This window comes from Schistocerca serialis, chromosome 1 (assembly GCF_023864345.2).
Source record: "Schistocerca serialis cubense isolate TAMUIC-IGC-003099 chromosome 1, iqSchSeri2.2, whole genome shotgun sequence".
NCBI classification, from domain to species: domain Eukaryota; kingdom Metazoa; phylum Arthropoda; class Insecta; order Orthoptera; family Acrididae; genus Schistocerca; species Schistocerca serialis.
This window is the reverse complement of record NC_064638.1, coordinates 1,025,812,332-1,025,831,597: the sequence shown is the minus strand read 5'-3', so window position 1 is coordinate 1,025,831,597 and position 19,266 is coordinate 1,025,812,332. Positions and strand designations below refer to the sequence as shown.

The 19,266-nt window shown below is 41.8% G+C and overlaps 1 protein-coding gene across 6 annotated transcripts in view; it reads right to left on the bottom strand.

The window, feature by feature from the left end:
• LOC126413654 (protein transport protein Sec23A) overlaps nucleotides 1-19,266 on the bottom strand; it is a 120,510-nt gene that overhangs the window by 54,766 nt on the left and 46,478 nt on the right. For all 6 annotated transcript variants that reach the window (XM_050083282.1, XM_050083283.1, XM_050083284.1 and 3 more), the window contains one exon: nucleotides 5,926-6,200. In XM_050083282.1, coding sequence (XP_049939239.1) covers nucleotides 5,926-6,200 — 275 coding nt within the window. The remainder of the gene's footprint in view (nucleotides 1-5,925; nucleotides 6,201-19,266) is intronic.

Here is a 19,266-nt window from a genome sequence, read left to right as displayed (position 1 = left end):
AGACAGATCACAGAAATCCTAGCATTGTGGTGGCCTGTGAGGCTAACCAAAAGCAAACCCATCGCCACAAATACAAATTCGTAGGTAATAAGGCCTGATATGGACAGTGGCAATTGTCAAGGAGAGTGCTCCACGCTTACCTCACACTCATGGGCCATCTGCCTGATGCTGGTATTTTACTTGAGTCAGAAATTCCTCTCCTGTGCCAACCTCTTAATCTCAGAGCAGTACTTACAACCTATGTCCTCAATTATGTTCTGGATGTAGTCCAATCTCTGTCTTCCTCTACAGTTTTTACCCTCTACAGCTCCCTCTAGTACAACAGAAGTTATGCCCTGATGTCTTAACATATATTCCTTTCCTTACCGATTCTACAAAGAACCTCCTCATTCATTACTTTATCAGTCCACCTAACTTTTAACATTCATCTGTAGCACCACATCTCAAATGCTTCGATTTGAATACCTGCTTGCTCATAGGTTCTCATGTAAATCCAGAAAGAACAACAAGTAAGAATAGTAGCAACAGTGAAGTTGCATGCACAGAAGAATAATTAATTTTGTGTGTGGAGGTTGTCAGTCACTTTTCCTGGGACATGTAATGATGCAGGTAATTTTTATTGTGACTATTAGGGTTATTCATGATATTGTGATCATCATTAGCATTAGAATTTGAAATTCAACTTGGTCTTCTAAGTTGAGTGACAAGCACTTCTTGTTTAGAAGCTTTGCTGACTGCATCCAAGAATGCTCAAACTGATACAACAGTCACACTTGCTAGTGGAGATGACAGTGCTTCTTCACATTTATTGCTACACGACAGCTGATTTTTTACCAGGCAATTCAGATAACTTATCAGAAGCAAGGATGTTGAAAGTGGAGGGCAAGAATTTTGTGGTGACCTAAGCAGTGACAGGAAACAGAAATATAAAACCTGCCCTGAAGATTGGAAGAAAAACACCAACAAAACTCTAAGAACATCTGGACAAGTGTATACTGGATATAAAAGAAGTCATAGTGGCAAAATTACTCATAATAGTCCAATAGAGGCAAGAACATTAGGTCTGATGTGTACTTTCAAGATGTGTCAGAAATCTGTTTAAAGGAAGTGTCATCAAATTTCTGCACAGGTGACAAGCAGGCAATTTTTAACACTTTCTGGGAAACGATGTTATGGCATCACAGAAATATTTATGTAATGAATCTTGTGGACATAACTCCAAACAAACATCCATGGAAGATGGAAGATCACAGGTGAATCCAGGAGAAAAGGCACACTAGTTTATTAACTGTGAAATGATACGGGAAAACACCAAGCATGTAAAAAAAAAAATTGCTTCCCAATACTCTTGGCATTAAAGGATGGACAGTGAGATATTGGCTGGATAATTCCACACATGGGATGAACCCTGATTCAGAATCGTCATGTTCCAAAATAAAACAAAGAAAGAAGAAAGATGAGGAAAAACTTCGTAAAAGAATTCCTGGACTGTCTTGTGAAACTGCCATCACATTACTGCAGGAACTCCTCCTCCAAACTGTATCTTGAGCCTATTGCACAAAGTAAACAACAGCTGTATGAACTTTACACCGAAAAGTGTAGTAAGGAACAGGTTTCACCATTAAGTCGAGTCACCTTTAACTTGATTTTCGAAGAAGGTTACTTCAGCTTATTTTCCCCCAAGAAAGACCAGTGTGATTTGCGTTGTAGTTACAGGCTCGTAAACTTGAGTGAAGACATGTGGAAGTAGCACATAAAACAGAAAGAGCAGGCAAGGTCGCAGAAATCTAGATAAGAAATATGCCCAGCGGAAGCTCTGCACTCTCTTCATGGACTTACAAGCCGTGAAAGTAGCCTCACTTTTATAGGCAAGTACTTATTACACAACAAAATTGGCTGTCCATAACTTTACAATGTATAATTTAGAACGGCATGATGCATTGTGTTACTGATTTGATGAAACACAATGTGAATCGGCTGCATCCCGTTTTGTCTCGTGTATCATGTATACACTGTCCAAAACATTTAAGGATAAACCTGTACTAGTCATTTTGTATTCTGATGGCTGCTCATATCACAATAGAAATGTGATATTATAAAACACACTTTTATGATTAGCAACTGATTCAGGATTACTGATTACGCAAAAATTTCTGGAGAAAGGTCATACTCAGATGAAATGTGGCTCAGTTCCCACTTCCATCAAGTTACACTTCCTAGCCAATATGCCTTGATATCACAAGAGGAGAGAAGAAAGCCATGATTTATTATCTAGATTACTCGTTTTTCACTAACTATGCAGAGAAAAGTTTGTGACTGTATGACTCAAATTAGGGCTGGAGGAGCTGCAAAGAATGAGCCAACAGTTATGGACCTGACAGTGATACAGTACCATCCAAACAGCATTGTTTACTACAAGTTCAGTTTCAATGAAACATGGCACGAAATAGCAAGATGTATGAGAAAAACTTCTGGAAGAGTTTGCCTCCCGAAATTGTACAAAGGAGGACTGAAAATCAAGAAAACCATATGAGATCATTTACAACCACTTAAAGCCATTGTTCCTAAGGATTGTCATTGCTATTGTGACAACATTCCTTACAAATTATCATCATCTTGGATGTTATTTTTTCAGGAGTGAAGTGCGATGTTGTTCTTTGTTCGGCAGGTTTTTCTTGAAGAAATCTACAGACATTATTAGACATATGTGAACCATATGTATATTTGGAGATGTTTCCGTGAAGTCTTTCAATAAAGTCTTTCCAAAATGATTATGTTACTGTTTTTTCAGAACCAAAAACATCATAAAAGTGGTAAGTTGTACAAGAGATTGACAAAAAAATATGGCATAAATAACATTTCACTTCCATAAATAACGAGACAATTCTTCTTCTTCTTCTTCTTCTTCTTCTTCTTCTTCTTCTTCTTCTTCTTCTTTCCTTCAGCATTTGCCCCACGTGCCTGCGTGGTCCGCTACTTGGGTCCGTTGTCTCCATTTCGCTCTATCACGGGCTGCATCTGGGTGGATGTTCATGCATTTAAGGTCTTTATGAATTGTATCAGCCCAACGTTGCTTAGGTCGTCCTTTGGGTCTACTGCCGACGACTTCAAGTGTGTAACCTACCTTGGCAATAGAGTCATCCCCATAAAACATGCCCAAACCACCAAATACGACTCTCACGCATCTTGTCTTGGATTGGTGCACCAAACTGTTTCATAATGCTGTCATTGGAAACGTGATCTAACTTAGTGAGGCCCGCTGTCCACCTAAGCATCTTCGTTTCCATTACACTTAGGTGGTGTTCTGTCTCAACTGTAGTTGGCCGGCACTCACAACCATACAAGGCGACTGGTCGGATGACAGTGCAAAAGATTTTTTATTTTACATTATCTTTCATCCTGCGGCCGCAAGTGACTCCGGTTGTTGTTCACCACTTCATTCAGGCTGCTTGAGTTCTGGTGTAGATCTTTTCGGTGAGTTGGCCGTTAACAGTGGTCGTGGAACCAAGGTACTTAAAATTACTCACCCAAGTCAGATCTTCACCATTAATCGTGATGTTTCCCATTTCATGTCTGTCTGATGTCATGTACTCGGTTTTCTTCAAATTAAGGCACAAACCGTATTGTGCCAACAGGCTTTCTCATGATGTTTCTCGACTAAGAGTCTTGCAGCATGAATCACATCAGTTGTGCCGCAGATCTTCATAAATCCAGCTTGGTTTCTGGGAATCTGTGAGATCTCACGGATCCTTTGGTCCAGAAAATGCTCAAAGATTTTCATGACATGGCAGAGAAGTCAAATCGGACGGTAGTTGGTGTACTCAGCAGGATTTCCCTCCTTCTTAAAGATAGGCATGGTGATGCTCTTCTGCCAATCAGTTCATGTTTGCCCCTCATCAATGATCTTATTGAAGAGTTCCGTTAACCATTCAGCTGCCTTCCAATGATGGGAACACCATAACTCTGCTGGAAGGTCATCTGGGCCACTGGCTTTCCCATGTTTCATTTTCACTGAGACAATTCTGCATATCTGCTATAATTAAGCTTCCTAAAGAGTATTTTCTTTGTTTCACTTTTTGTTATGATCTGGAATATCATTGTAGTGCAACAATGCTAATTTCGTGTGCTTATGAAATGCATAAGATATTCTAGACAGTTTTTTATCTCTCATGGAAAATTTGTGTTTTGCTACTCACGCGGTACTGTTTCTCGGTGATCCCTACACAAGATACACAAAGGTTGTGAGAGAATTTCCACACAATCTTCCTTGAATAAAGGTTCTGCAAATTTACCCAACAGGATGTGAGAGACTAAGACTGCCTTTTCTCCAAAGATACCTATTTTAGCACTCTTAATTTGAGTTGCAGTCTGACACAGATTTGGCTTGTTAAATAAATCAAGATAGCATACACTGACGATACAAAGATGATGACCATTTTTTAACAGTATGGTTGTCCATCTTTGGAATGCAGTACAGCAGTGACTCTGCATGGCATGAATTAGAGAAGACCTTGGTAGTTTTCTGGTGATATGTGGCAACAGATGTTTACAGACAGTTCATACAATTATTGTAAAGTAGTGGCTGGTGGTTTGTGGGCATGGAGCTGGCACCCAACAGCATCACAGATATGTTCCATCGGGTACATGTCTGGCAAATATGTTGGACAAGACATCAATGTTAGTTCACTACCATGCCCCTGAAACTTCTGTAGCATTATTACGGCCTTGTGACACAGGCATTTATCCTGCTGGAAGGTGCCATCACCATTGGGGAAGGCATCAAACAAGAAGGGGGTGCAGGAAGTCTGCAATAATGATTACATATTGCACAGCTGTCACGACGCCTTCAAGTACTGCCGCAGGTCTCATGGAGAACAAGTTGAATGTCCTCCATAGCATAATAACGCACCCACCAGCCTGCATCCCTGGCACAGTGCAAATTTCAACAACCATTCACCTGCAGGATGGCATATATAGACATCACCATCATCGTGGTGTAACAAGAAATGTTTGTCAGCCAATCAGACAACACATTTCGATAATATATGATCCAATGACAGAGTAGCTGTGCCATGGATCTGGGTTGTTAGCTGCAGAACCCCATTTTCATCAGTGTGCATTGAACAGTGTGCTCTGTAATACTTTCTCCTGCACCAGCACTGTATTCTGTCACCAGATCGGCCACGTATCACTGCCATCCTGCTTTACAGAGTGGGTAAGCCTCTGAAATCCAGAGGGACTTCCAACACCTTGTCTACTCATTATTTCGCCACCCTTCAACCATTTTCCACAGATGGTCACGACAGTGGCACATGAAAAGCCAAAGATGCTCTTTCACAGGTGCCAGGCCGTAACAACCTGTCTTTTGTCCAAGTCACTTATATCAGTGGATTTTCCTATGCGCAGTCTATATCATCAATAACATGATTCTCAGTTTGACTCTGCTCCACTTATATACTTTCCTTACTATGTGACATGCACACTATGCCATCAGATAACACTGAACTTCACAAGGATCAGTTGTTATAATGTTTTAACTCATCAGTATATATTCAACAAAATATTACAACTTCATTTCAGTAAAGGTAGGTAATTCAAGATTTTATGCAATTCCAATTCACAGCATTTCTCAAACAGTTACTATTAGTTTCTGCAACAGATATCTACACATGACAATTACTGTCAAAACTTACCTTCCTTTCTTAATTCTTATCAAAGTCTCTTCTTGATACTCAGCTTTGATTTTTAGTTACCGTATTCTGCTTCAAATGGCAAATACTGAATGTACTGGCTAAACTTACATAAAACACATTTCTTTTAAAAAATGTTTGTCTAAGAAGCAAATAAAATGCAAGTGATAGAATTTTTTTCGCAATCATTGAAAAGTCTTAAAAGAAATGGTAATTTTTGCCACAACATACATACCCTGTGGAATTGCAACACTGTTTCATTTCTAATAAACCAGTTTGGTCCAGAGCACAAGAATAAATATCAATTGCATGCCCATTTATTGCCGCTCGACCAGCAAGCCCTTCATAATGTTTGATTGCCTTTTTCATATATTTTGCATTATCTTTCTGGATATCGTGATGAGACCTAATAGGCTGCCGAAGATCATCATTCACAACTTGACCAGGACCTTGGGAGCAAGGTCCACCAACAAAAAGCATTATCCTCCCTCCCGTGTTTGGGTAAGTGCACTGAGAAAAAAATAAACAGACTGTCAAACACACTGCCACACACCAAGAAAACACTCAAGCCAATAACTAGAGGCTGTTTTTATTTTGCTGATTTGAGAGCACATGTAAAAAAAAAGAAATGTTTCAATATGAAAAATGGGAGGAGGAGGGAAGTTGGTGGGACAAGGATGCAGGTACAGAACAAGATGGAAAAGGAGAGTGGGAAATTTGCAATGGCGGTGCAACACTACATTAAATGACGAGCTCATCAGATTGCCAACATAACTGAAATATTTTCAAAATATTTTCTGCTGGTTGTGGTATATAAAATTGAGAAATGACACATTGTAGGTCACCATAACCAACTGTGAATTAGTTATAACGTGAGTAATGCTAATAATAGTCGACGCTTTCTAAGAAGATACATTTCTCATCTGTACTTCCTTGTATTTTTTTGAAACTTGTACTACAGATACCAGACAATAATCTCCAACTGAAACCGATCACACAATAAATACATACATTCTGACAACAGCCATTGGTAATCATGTCATTTCTCAGATATTTTGGTTTAACCAAAGCAAGTTTTGAGATACAAGTCTTTCTTCAATACAAACATTTTATCCACCTTGAAAATAACGGCACTGCCAGTGGACAACACACTGCCTCTGGATCATCAAACTGTGAGGATCAAGATTCAAGTCCCAACATAAACTACAATTATGATCCTCTAGGATGACTCGCTTGGCTGTGCACCCCTCTGCAAATTAAAGTATTTCTGAATATTGTTCCCTGGCCGTAATGCCAAGTCACCTGTGGATGCCATCACTGACACAACTTTCATTTTCTTCCAGCCAAAGATACACTCACAACATTAACAAAACTTGTTATTATTCTTCATGCATAAGGAAGCAGTATTGTTCCAACTCCACTGTAACTGAGAAATACACTGATAGAAAAAAAAAAATTGCAACACCAAGACGTGCAATACATGTAGAAGTTGGTAATCAGGTTTGCTTTAAACACTCGCTGTAACGGTTGGTGCATTAGTTACCCTTGAGACTTGATGTGGTGAGTTGATGTCAGTCAAGAATACCTTTAAGGCAACAAATACACCATTATCAACACCTCACATAGACTGAATGAGGTCGTGTAATAGGGCTACAACAAGCTGCAGAAAGACATGGCAGGAATGTGACCATTGTACACAATTGCTGGCAGTGGTGATCAAGAGAATTTATGGTCACAAGAAGACCACGCTCTGGACGGCCACATGGCACTACCAAGAGGGAAGCCAATCAAGTTCAGCATATGGCTTTGATGCATCATAATTGCATCTGCAGCAACAATTTGAGGAGTAGTTGGCAACACAGTGACACAATTAACTGTTACAAATTGGTTACTTCAAGGACAGTTCTAAACCAGATGTCCTTTAGCCATTTCACTGACCCCAAACCACCATCATTTGTGACTTTAGTTGTGTCAAGCAGGAGCTCATTGGAGGGCAGCATACAGATCTGTTGTGTTTTCCCACCAAAGCTGGTTCTGCCTCAGTGCCAATGATGGCAGTGTGCTGGTTAAGAGGTGGTCTGTTAAGGACCTGCAACCAACCTGTTTGCATGCTACACACACTGGACCTATAGTGGAGTTATCATCTGAGGTGGATTTAGTAAGACAGCAGGAGCATTCTTGTAGTTATCCCAAGCACCCTGACTGCAAATCCGTACATCAGTCTGGTGATTCAACCTGTTGTGCTGCCATTCATGAACAGGCATTTGCAATGGCTTACCTTGCACTTACATTAACCTGCGATCTTGCAATGTTAATCACTTAAATATGTTACCTAGACAACTGCAGTCATGTGAGTGTGAGTTGTGTTTGCATGAGTGTACGTGTGTGTGTTTGTCGTCTAATTTTGACAAAAGCCTTACTGGCCAAAAGCTATGTTAGTGACAGTCTTTTGTTGTGTCTATCTGTGACTCAGCATCTCTGCTATATGGTGAGTACCAACTTTCCTTTTCACAACATAGTTATAGTTACATTCCATCCTGGATTTTCCACTGTTTGATTTTTACCTAGACAAATGTATTTCCAAAATTTCATTACTCTACATCAATTATTTTTTGGCTGTGATTTTTTTCCATCAGTGTATTTTACTTTTGGCAGCGCAGGACAGTAAGCAAAAACACAACCACTGTACAGAAGTTAAACGAAATAAATGTCTTCATCCATGACAACTTTTTACATGTCAAAATAAAATTTCAGAATAAATGTTTTTGAACTTTGTAAATGATTATTTACAAAGAACACACAAGAGACTATACTAGAAAAAAATATCAAAGAAGCACAAGTAACTGAAGTGCAAAGAGGCAGAGGAAGGAGATGTGCGTTGGTTTTCGATGGTTTGAACCATGATTAAAGCAAGCAGAAAGCTCAGTAACATAGTGGAATCCTCCAACATGAAAGTTATTTACAGTTGTGAAATTAAAGCAACATTGTAAATATTATTATTATTATTATTATTATTATTATTATTATTACTATTATCATTATTATAGAGGTTGATTCAGAAAGGTAAACAACATCAAATGGCCACATCCACAAAATCTTAACCGAATCTGAATAAATTACAAATCATCAAAATCCGTGTCAGTATCCCAAAACTCAGTCATGAAATTTATTTGCAAATTACAGAATGGCACCACCACAGCTATACAGTTTACAGGGAGTAAATGAAAATTTATGTCAGACAGGAACTCAAGCCCTTATTTCCCACTTTATGCAAGTGTTCATCACAGTTGCTTCAGCTATCCGAGTGCAATTAACAGACAGACCCTAACTTCCACATGTTCCAGTGTCTGCTTCCCACAGTGCTCGCACAATGATGTGATTCCCACACAGGGAGAGGGTTATTTGATTTTCTCATCAGACTGCCTTGGCTTTCACAAGAAGTACAGTAGCTCAAGGTGCAAGGTGCAAGGTTCCTTCAGAAATCCATGCAAGTTCGAAAGAACAGACACTGCATCAAACTTTACAGGTTCTGCACTTATGTATTTGATGCCAAACTTATGGCAATCTGATGAGAAACTTAAATAAGCCTTCCCTATGCAGGAATCACAATGTCCTGTGAGCACTACGATAAGTATCTGCCACTGGGACATAAGGAAGTTTGGGTCTGTCTATGAAGTGTGCTCAGGTAGCTGAAACGATTACAGAGACTGCTCATGTAAAGAGGAAAATCCGGGTTCAAATCCTGACCCAGCACAAATTTTCATTTGTTCCCAGTAAACTGTATACCTGTGGTGGTACGGCATTTGCAATTTGCAAAAACATTTCATGACTTAATACGGATGTCAATCGTCAGAAGTGTCTGTTTCTTTGGAGATGCATATATGACCAAATGAACATTGCATCAAACTTTACAAACACTGCACTAAAATTCAAAAACCACTGCTAGACATCTTGTAGAGTTTCAGTCCCTAAAACAACTGTGAAGTTTCAATCATTAAAGCACTCATGAGTTCCAATTGTGAGGAAGAACACTAGAATCGAGTGCAAGAATTTTTGCATTCATATATTCAGTACAACCACTGAATAGGTAACAAGGGGAAACCACACTTGGCATGCCTGCCCTGGGCACAAAAGAATCACAGTATCACACAGCCATTTTTTTCTCGTGGTATATGACATCCTTCACTGTCTAAATGATTAATGGAAAATCTCATATAAAGATGTGAAACAAATACTAACAAAGAGATAGAGGGGCTGGCCAGTACTTACCTCAGCCCAGTACAGCCGATAGATACACATAAAACAGAACTGAAAATTTACGTTCCTAGCTTTCGGAACAAATGTTCCTTCATCGGGGAGGAGAGAGGGGAAAGAAAGAGAAGAAGGGAAAGGAGATTCAGTTACTCACAACCCAGGTTATGAAGCAACAGGGAAAGGAAAATAGGGAGGGTATCAAGGATGGAGGCATGGTTGTCAGAGGGAAGCCAAAGATATTCTACTGTAAGTACTGTGCCAGCTTCAAACCAAAGAGGATGCATACAGAAGTAAAGAGGTATATAGTATAAAGATAAACACAACTATGTAGGATGAAAAGATGCGTGAATGGCTAAAGAGGAAAGGGAAAGAGGAGAAGACTGAAGAGTGAATGGGAGTGAGGTTGTTTAACGTAGGTTCAGTCCAGGGGGATGGCGGGATGAAAGGATGTGTTGGAGTGCAAGTTCCCATCTCCGCAGTTCAGAGGGACTGGTGTTGGGTGGGAGAAGCCAAATGGCACATACGGTGTAGCAGGTTCCTAGGTCCCTAGAATTATGCTGGAGGGCATGCTCCGCTACTGGGTATTGGGCATCTCCTAGGCGGACAGTTCGTCTGTGTCCGTTCATGCGCTCAGCCAGTTTAGTTGTTGTCATGCCGATGTAAAAGGCTGTGCAGTACAGGCATGTCAGTAGATAAATGACATGTGTAGTTTCACACGTAGCCCTGCCTTGAATTGTGTATGTTTTACCAGTAGCGGGGCTGGAGTAGGTGGTTGTGGGGGGGATGCATGGGGCAGGTTTTGCAGCGGGGTCGGTTACAGGGGTAGGAACCGCTGGGTAGAGAAGGTAGTCTGGGAATATTGTAGGGTTTAACAAGGATGTTACGGAGGTTAGGGGGGCGACGAAAGGCAACTCTGGGTGGTGTGGGGAGAATTTTGTCAAGGGATGATCTCATTTCAGGGGTTGACTTGAGAAAGTCATATTCCTGGCGGAGTAATTTGTTGATATTTTCGAGGCCAGGATAATATTGGGTGACAAGGGGGATGCTTCTGTGTGGTCTGGGGGTAGGAACATTGTTGTTGGACGGGGAGGAATGTATTGCTCGGGAAATCTGTTTGTGGACAAGGTCTGCAGGATAGTTGCGGGAGAGGAAAGCACTGGTCAGGTTATTGGTGTAATTGTTGAGGGATTCGTCACTGGAGCAGATACATTTGCCACGAATACCAAGGCTCTAGGGAAGGGAGTGTTTGATGTGGAAAGGATGGCAGCTATCAAAGTGAAGGTACTGTTGTTTGTTTGTGGGTTTGATATGGACAGAGGTGTGGATGTGAGCTTCAACAAGATGAAGGTCAACATCCAGGAAGGTGGCTTGGGTTTTGGAGAAGGACCAGGTGAAATTCAGATTCGAAAAGGAGTTGAGGTTATGGAGGAAATTAAGGAGTGTTTCTTCACCATGAGTCCAGACCACAAAGATGTCATCTATAAACCTATACTAGGCCAAGGGAAGCAGCTGTTGGGTCTTCAGGAAAGCCTCCTCCATGCGGCCCATGAAGAGGTTGGCATAGGAAGGAGCCATCCTGTTTCCCATGGCCGTTCCCCTGATTTGTTTGTAGGTCTGGCCTTCAAAAGTGAAGTAATTATGGGTGAGGATGAAGTAGGTAAGTGTGATAAGGAACGAGGTTTTTGGAAAATCTTCGGGTGGGCGTTGGGAGAGGTAGTGCTCAAGGGCAGAGAGACCATGGGTATGTGGGATGTTTGTGTAAAGGGATGTAGCATCTATGGTGACAAGAAAGGTTTCAGGTGGGAGAGGAGTGGGAATGGATTTGAGGCGTTCTAGGAAGTGGTTTGTGTCTTTGATGTAGGATGGGAGTCTGCGGGTGATAGGTTGTAGGTGCTGGTCTACCAGAGCTGAGATACGTTCGGTTGGGGCTTTGAAGCCTGCTACAATGGGATGGCCAGGATGGTTCTCTTTGTGGATTTTGGGTAATAGGTAGAAGGTAGGGGTACGTGGCTCAGGTGGAGTGAGTAAGTCTATGGAAGCCGTTGTGAGGCCTTGTGAGGGACCTTGGATTTTTAGGATTTTTTGCAGCTCAGTCTGGATGGAGGGAATGGGGTCCTGGGTAACAGCTTTGTAGGTTGAGGTGTCAGAGAGTTGACCCAGTCCTTCTGTCACATACTCCACACGGTCAAGTACGACAGTTGTGGATGACAAGGCTCCACAACTGTCATACTTGACCGTGTGGAGTATGTGGCAGAAGGACTGGGTCAACTCTCTGACACCTCAACCTACAAAGCTGTTACCCAGGACCCCATTCCCTCCATCCAGACTGAGCTGCAAAAAATCCTAAAAATCCAAGGTCCCTCACAAGGCCTCACAACGGCTTCCATAGACTTACTCACTCCACCTGAGCCACGTACCCCTACCTTCTACCTATTACCCAAAATCCACAAAGAGAACCATCCTGGCCGTCCCATTGTAGCAGGCTTCAAAGCCCCAACCGAACGTATCTCAGCTCTGGTAGACCAGCACCTACAACCTATCACCCACAGACTCCCATCCTACATCAAAGACACAAACCACTTCCTAGAACGCCTCAAATCCATTCCCACTCCTCTCCCACCTGAATCCTTTGTTGTCACCATAGATGCTACATCCCTTTACACAAACATCCCACATACCCATGGTCTCTCTGCCCTTGAGCACTACCTCTCCCAACGCCCACCCGAAGATTTTCCAAAAACCTCGTTCCTTATCACTCTTACCTACTTTATCCTCACCCATAATTACTTCACTTTTGAAGGCCAGACCTACAAACAAATCAGGGGAACGGCCATGGGAAACAGGATGGCTCCGTCCTATGCCAACCTCTTCATGGGCCGCATGGAGGAGGCTTTCCTGAAGACCCAACAGCTGCTTCCCCTGGCCTAGTATAGGTTTATAGATGACATCTCTGTGGTCTGGACTCATGGTGAAGAAACACTCCTTAATTTCCTCCATAACCTCAACTCCTTTTCGAATCTGAATTTCACCTGGTCCTTCTCCAAAACCCAAGCCACCTTTCTGGATGTTGACCTTCATCTTGTTGAAGCTCACATCCATACCTCTGTCCATATCAAACCCACAAACAAACAACAGTACCTTCACTTTGATAGCTGCCATCCTTTCCACATCAAACACTCCCTTCCCTACAGCCTAGTTATTCGTGGCAAACGTATCTGCTCCAGTGACGAATCCCTCAACAATTACACCAATAACCTGACCAGTGCTTTCCTCTCCCGCAACTATCCTGCAGACCTTGTCCACAAACAGATTTCCCGAGCAATACATTCCTCCCCGTCCAACAACAATGTTCCCACCCCCAGACCACACAGAAGCATCCCCCTTGTCACCCAATATTATCCTGGCCTCGAAAATATCAACAAATTACTCCGCCAGGAATATGACTTTCTCAAGTCAACCCCTGAAATGAGATCATCCCTTGACAAAATTCTCCCCACACCACCCAGAGTTGCCTTTCGTCGCCCCCCTAACCTCCGTAACATCCTTGTTAAACCCTACAATATTCCCAGACTACCTTCTCTACCCAGCGGTTCCTACCCCTGTAACCGACCCCGCTGCAAAACCTGCCCCATGCATCCCCCCCACAACCACCTACTCCAGCCCCGCTACTGGTAAAACATACACAGTTCAAGGCAGGGCTACGTGTGAAACTACACATGTCATTTATCTACTGACATGCCTGTACTGCACAGCTTTTTACATCGGCATGACAACAACTAAACTGGCTGAGCGCATGAACGGACACAGACGAACTGTCCGCCTAGGAGATGCCCAATACCCAGTAGCGGAGCATGCCCTCCAGCATAATTCTAGGGACCTAGGAACCTGCTACACCATATGTGCCATTTGGCTTCTCCCACCCAACACCAGTCCCTCTGAACTGCGGAGATGGGAACTTGCACTCCAACACATCCTTTCATCCCGCCATCCCCCTGGACTGAACCTACGTTAAACAACCTCACTCCCATTCACTCTTCAGTCTTCTCCTCTTTCCCTTTCCTCTTTAGCCATTCACGCATCTTTTCATCCTACATAGTTGTGTTTATCTTTATACTATATACCTCTTTACTTCTGTATGCATCCTCTTTGGTTTGAAGCTGGCACAGTACTTACAGTAGAATATCTTTGGCTTCCCTCTGACAACCATGCCTCCATCCTTGATACCCTCCCTATTTTCCTTTCCCTGTTGCTTCATAACCTGGGTTGTGAGTAACTGAATCTCCTTTCCCTTCTTCCCTTTCTTTCCCCTCTCTCCTCCCCGATGAAGGAACATTTGTTCCGAAAGCTAGGAACGTAAATTTTCAGTTCTGTTTTATGTGTATCTATCGGCTGTACTGGGCTGAGGTAAGTACTGGCCAGCCCCTCTATCTCTTTGTTAGTATTCTTCACTGTCTGTAGGTTGAATTCATCCACAGTCTTGATTTCAAGTGACCGACCACACCAACTGTGTTTTTATTTCAAGACATATGCTGACTTATAAGAGGTTCACTCCAAAAGAAATGCACAACTTTTTTTAAACATTTTTACAACATGTTGATACATTCTTGAAAGACAAAATGCCATTTTTTCATACAATCTCAGTCACTTTCAACTACGCTACCATGGAATTAAGGGCTTTCTACATGCCTGGTAGAAGTCAGGACTAGCATGTTTAAGACACTGTTTGGCAGCATTCATAAGGAGGTCACTATCTTCAAATATCATTCTGTGAAAGGATTCCTTCAATTCACCAAAAGAGATGGCAATCGTATAGTATCAGATCAGGGCTGTAGGGTGGATGATCCAATCTTGTCTATTCTCAGAACCCACCCGGCACATACCTTTTCAACTTCCAACTGTGTTAATATTCTGCACACACTCACTTCTTCTACTCCTACTTACATGGACAGTCCCTTCACTGTTAGCATTTGTCAGCCAAAATCAGATTGTGATTATGCTGCATACTGTGTGTGCTTTGTTGGTACTGCACATTTTAGCAATTTTGATCAAGATAAACTCACACTGCAGTGTTGTTCTTCGGCACGCCAGTGTAGAAGAGTGTACCAAATCAGCTGAGTGACAAATCTGTGCAACGTGCACATTTATCTATACATAAAAGCAGACTTAGGTATTTTTCCTTGTTCTCTAATTTCATTGTACAATTACATGAGAAATAGGTTATTCTGAGAATTTTCAGATGTTTAAAAAACTATATTTTTGTAAGTTACCAATACGAGTGCTCACTGCATTATAAAATATTGCATTAGCCAAAATAAAGTACCACTGTGAATGCAGTTCACAGGACGAGTTGGTTGACATTCGCAAGCAGCTGGAAATCGCTCTGACTACTGTCAAACTATTGGCAACTGCTGAAAATCAGTGTGTTGGAAGAGCTCTCAGGAGTCATGCACCTGTGATACCAGTACCAGATAACCTCAGGTACTATTCCTCTCCTGTGGATCCTGCCCCCTCTGCAGAAAGCACAGAATCTGTCATTACTCGTCCACTTCACTGCTAGTGGCAATGGCAGATATAGCCATCCTGTACTGGGTGGACGGGGACCATGGAGAACACAGTGTGTTGTACTGAACCCCCTAACCAACAAGTCTGAGGGGCTGTCTTTGACTGAAACTAAGCCAGTGGGACTCACTTCACCTTCTTCAGGGAAACCTGTTTTGTACAGTGTCAGGAGAAGGTAAATGCAAAAGGGTAGAGGTCTATTAATCGTCAGCAGTTTAAACATATGACAAATGATGGTACCCCTTAGGAAAATGGCATCAAGGGGCAGGAAAGGACACTTGGTGCATTCAGAGTGTATGCCTGGGGGCCACATTCAACATGTTGAAGAGACTATTCCAGCAGCCACTGAGGGAACAGGGTGCAACCAACTGCCAACTGTAGCACTCATTGGAACAAATAATGCCTGTCATCTTGGCTCGCCCGCAGCTCGTGGTCGTGCGGTAGCGTTCTCGCTTCCCGCGCCCGGGTTCCCGGGTTCGATTCCCGGCGGGGTTAGGGATTTTCTCTGCCTCATGATGGCTGGGTGTTGTGTGATGTCCTTAGGTTAGTTAGGTTTAAGTAGTTCTAAGTTCTAGGGGACTGATGATCACAGATGTTAAGTCCCATAGTGCTCAGAGCCATTTGAACCATCATCTTGGCTCTGAGATCATGTTTGAGGTCATTCCAGTGACTGACAATGAAGGTTGAGAAGACCAGCCTTGTGCATGGAGTTTTAACGAAGCCCACAATTTGCAGCATTCTCCCCAGAACTGATCATGGCCCTTTGGTTCTGAATCGAGTAGAAGGACTGAACCAGAAACTTCGAAGATTCTGTGACAACCTAGGCTGCAATTCCTGGACTTGCACCATAGGGTTGAGAACTGTAGGGTCCTCCTAAATGGGTCAGGTGTACACTACACATCAGAGGCTGCTACTAAGGTAGCTGACTGTTTGGAGAGTGTACACAAGGTATTTCTTTTAGATTAGGTGACTCTCCAGCCAATCCAGATAACAATAGCTGTAGGAAACCTAGAAATATCAGCACACAATTGAAAGGAGTGCCTTCCATAGGTGGTAAACTCCTAACCATTTGCAACAAAGTGGCACAGTTTGAAGCACTCATGAAAACCAGTAAAGCTTACATAATACTAGGTACAGAAAGCAGGTTGAAATCTGAAATTGATAACAGTGAGATTTTTGGGGAAAATTTAAGTGTATAACAAAAGGATTGGCATATCGGAAATGGAGGTGGTGCATTTGTTGCAGTAGACAAGAAACTCAAATCCACAAAGACAGAAATTGAAGCTGGATGTGAGATTGTTTGGGAAAGACTCAGAATCAGGGGTGGGTATAAAATGATAATTGGATCCTTCTATTCTCCACCAGACTCATCTCCTGATGTAACCAAAAACTTAAGTGAAAACCACAGCTCAGTTTTACGTGAGTTCCCCAATCATACTGTAATCATTGGTGGAGATGAGTTACTCATCCAACAGTTAATTGGGAAAGTTACAGTTTTGTTCGTGGCTAGCATGATACGACACCCTGTGAAACAATACTAAATGCCTTCTCTGAAAACTAGCTGGACAAATAGTTAGGAAACCCCTCACGACGGAAATATAGTGGATCTAATGGCAACAAATAGACCTGCACTCTTTGAAGATGTCCACACTGAAACTAGTATCAGTGACCATGACGTGGCTGTGGCAACAATGATTACCAATATGCCCCTGACATTAGTTTGCTGTATAATCTTAGGACATATTCTGAGCTCAAACATAATGAGTTGTCTTGAATAGAATTACCTCCTCAATGTCAACCAGTAAAGATAATTACCTCCTCAATGCCAACCAGCAAGGATTTCAAAAATATCGATCATGTGAAACTCAACTCTCACTTTTCTCACACGACATACTGAAAGCTTTAGATCATGGCAATCAAGTAGATGCAGTATTTCTTGATTTCTGAAAAGCATTTGACTCAGTACCCCACCTATGCTTATTATCAAAAGTATGATCATATGCAGTATCAAGTGAAATTTGTGACTAGATTGAGGACTTTTTGGTAGAGAGGATGTGGCATTTTATCTTGGATGGAGAGTCGTCGTCAGATGTACAAGTAACTTTGGGTGCGCCCCAGGGGAGTGTGTGGAACCCATGCTGCTCTTGTAATATATTAATGACATTCTATACAATATTAATAGTAAAATCACGCTTTTTGCAGGCAATACAGTTACCTGTAATAAAGTGATATCTGAAAGAAGCTGCATAAATATTCAGTCAGATCTTGATAAGATTTCAAAGTGGTGCAGAGACTGGAAACTTGCTTTAACTGTTCACAAATGTACAATTTTTCACTTCAAAAAACAAAAAAATTTACTATCCTATGTCCATAACATCAATGAGTCACAGTTGGAATCAGCCAATTCTACCTGAGTGTAACATTTTACAGGGATATGAAATTGAATGATCATATAGGTTCAGTTGTGGGCAAAGCAGGTGGTATACTTTGGTTTATCAGGAGAATACTCGGGAAGTGCAAACAATCTACAAAGAAGATTGTGTACAAATCACTGATGCGACCATTTCTACAATATTGCTCAAGTGTGTGGAACCCATACCAGATAGGACTAACAGGGGATATTGAAAGTATACAGACAATGACAGCACGTATGGTCACAGGTTTGTTTAATCCATGGGAAAGTGTCAGAGATACTGAAGAAATTGGACTTGAAGACTCTCGACAATAGATGTAAACTATCCCAAGAAAGTCAGTTAACAAAGTTTCAGGAACCACCTTTAAATGACGACTCTACGAATATACTAATATACTACAATTCTCTCACAGAGGGATCATGAGGATAAGATCAGCATAATTAGTGCATTCAAACGCTCATTCTTCCTGCACTCCATATGTAAGTGGAACAGGAAGAAACCCTAATAACTGGTGCAGTGGGCTGTACCATCTGCCATGCACCTCACAGTGGTTTGCAGGGTATATAGATATAGATGCAGACACACTGTCTGGAGTCTGAATAGTGCTACTGTATGAGAGGTCCCGTGTACTGGCATGTCTATTTCCACCAGATAACCTGCTTCCTCAATCATTAACTATACAACATAAACCCCGTACACCTTCTTCAATCTCCTGTGAATATTTCTCACTGCCTTGTTCTCACAACACAGGAATTTCGTAATAGGACATTCGTTCAGACAAACATCACGTGCAGCAGCCATCTTGTTGCAATGGGTTGAATTAAACTTGAATACAGGTGAGAATAATGTTTCTACAACCTCCAAGAATAACAAAGACGCTACTAAATACGGATTTTGGGAAAAAAATGTGCATTTCTTTTTGAGTGACAGTGCAGTTGGCATCCTGCGCATGTCTATGTTTAATGTGTAACTGCTGGGAGTTTCATTCAATTATTGTTCAGTGCTGTATTGAGTACACTGCTGTGGCACACAGTTTGTGAATTTCAAGATAGCAGAGTTAGACGAGCAATGTGTGCGCATTAAATTTTGTATGCAACTTTAAAAAACCTATACAGAAACACACCGAATGATGCAGAAAGCCTATGGTGATGAGAGCTGAAGCCATATTCGGTGTTATGAATGGTTCACATGGTTTAAAAATGGCCGGATGGAAGTTAAAGATGACCCTCATTCAGGAGGCCCTTCGACGTCTACCAACGACACCCATGTCTGGAACATCAACGAAATTGTGTGTGCCAATCAAAGAATGACTGTCCATGAGATCACAGAAGAATGTAACATTTCAGTTG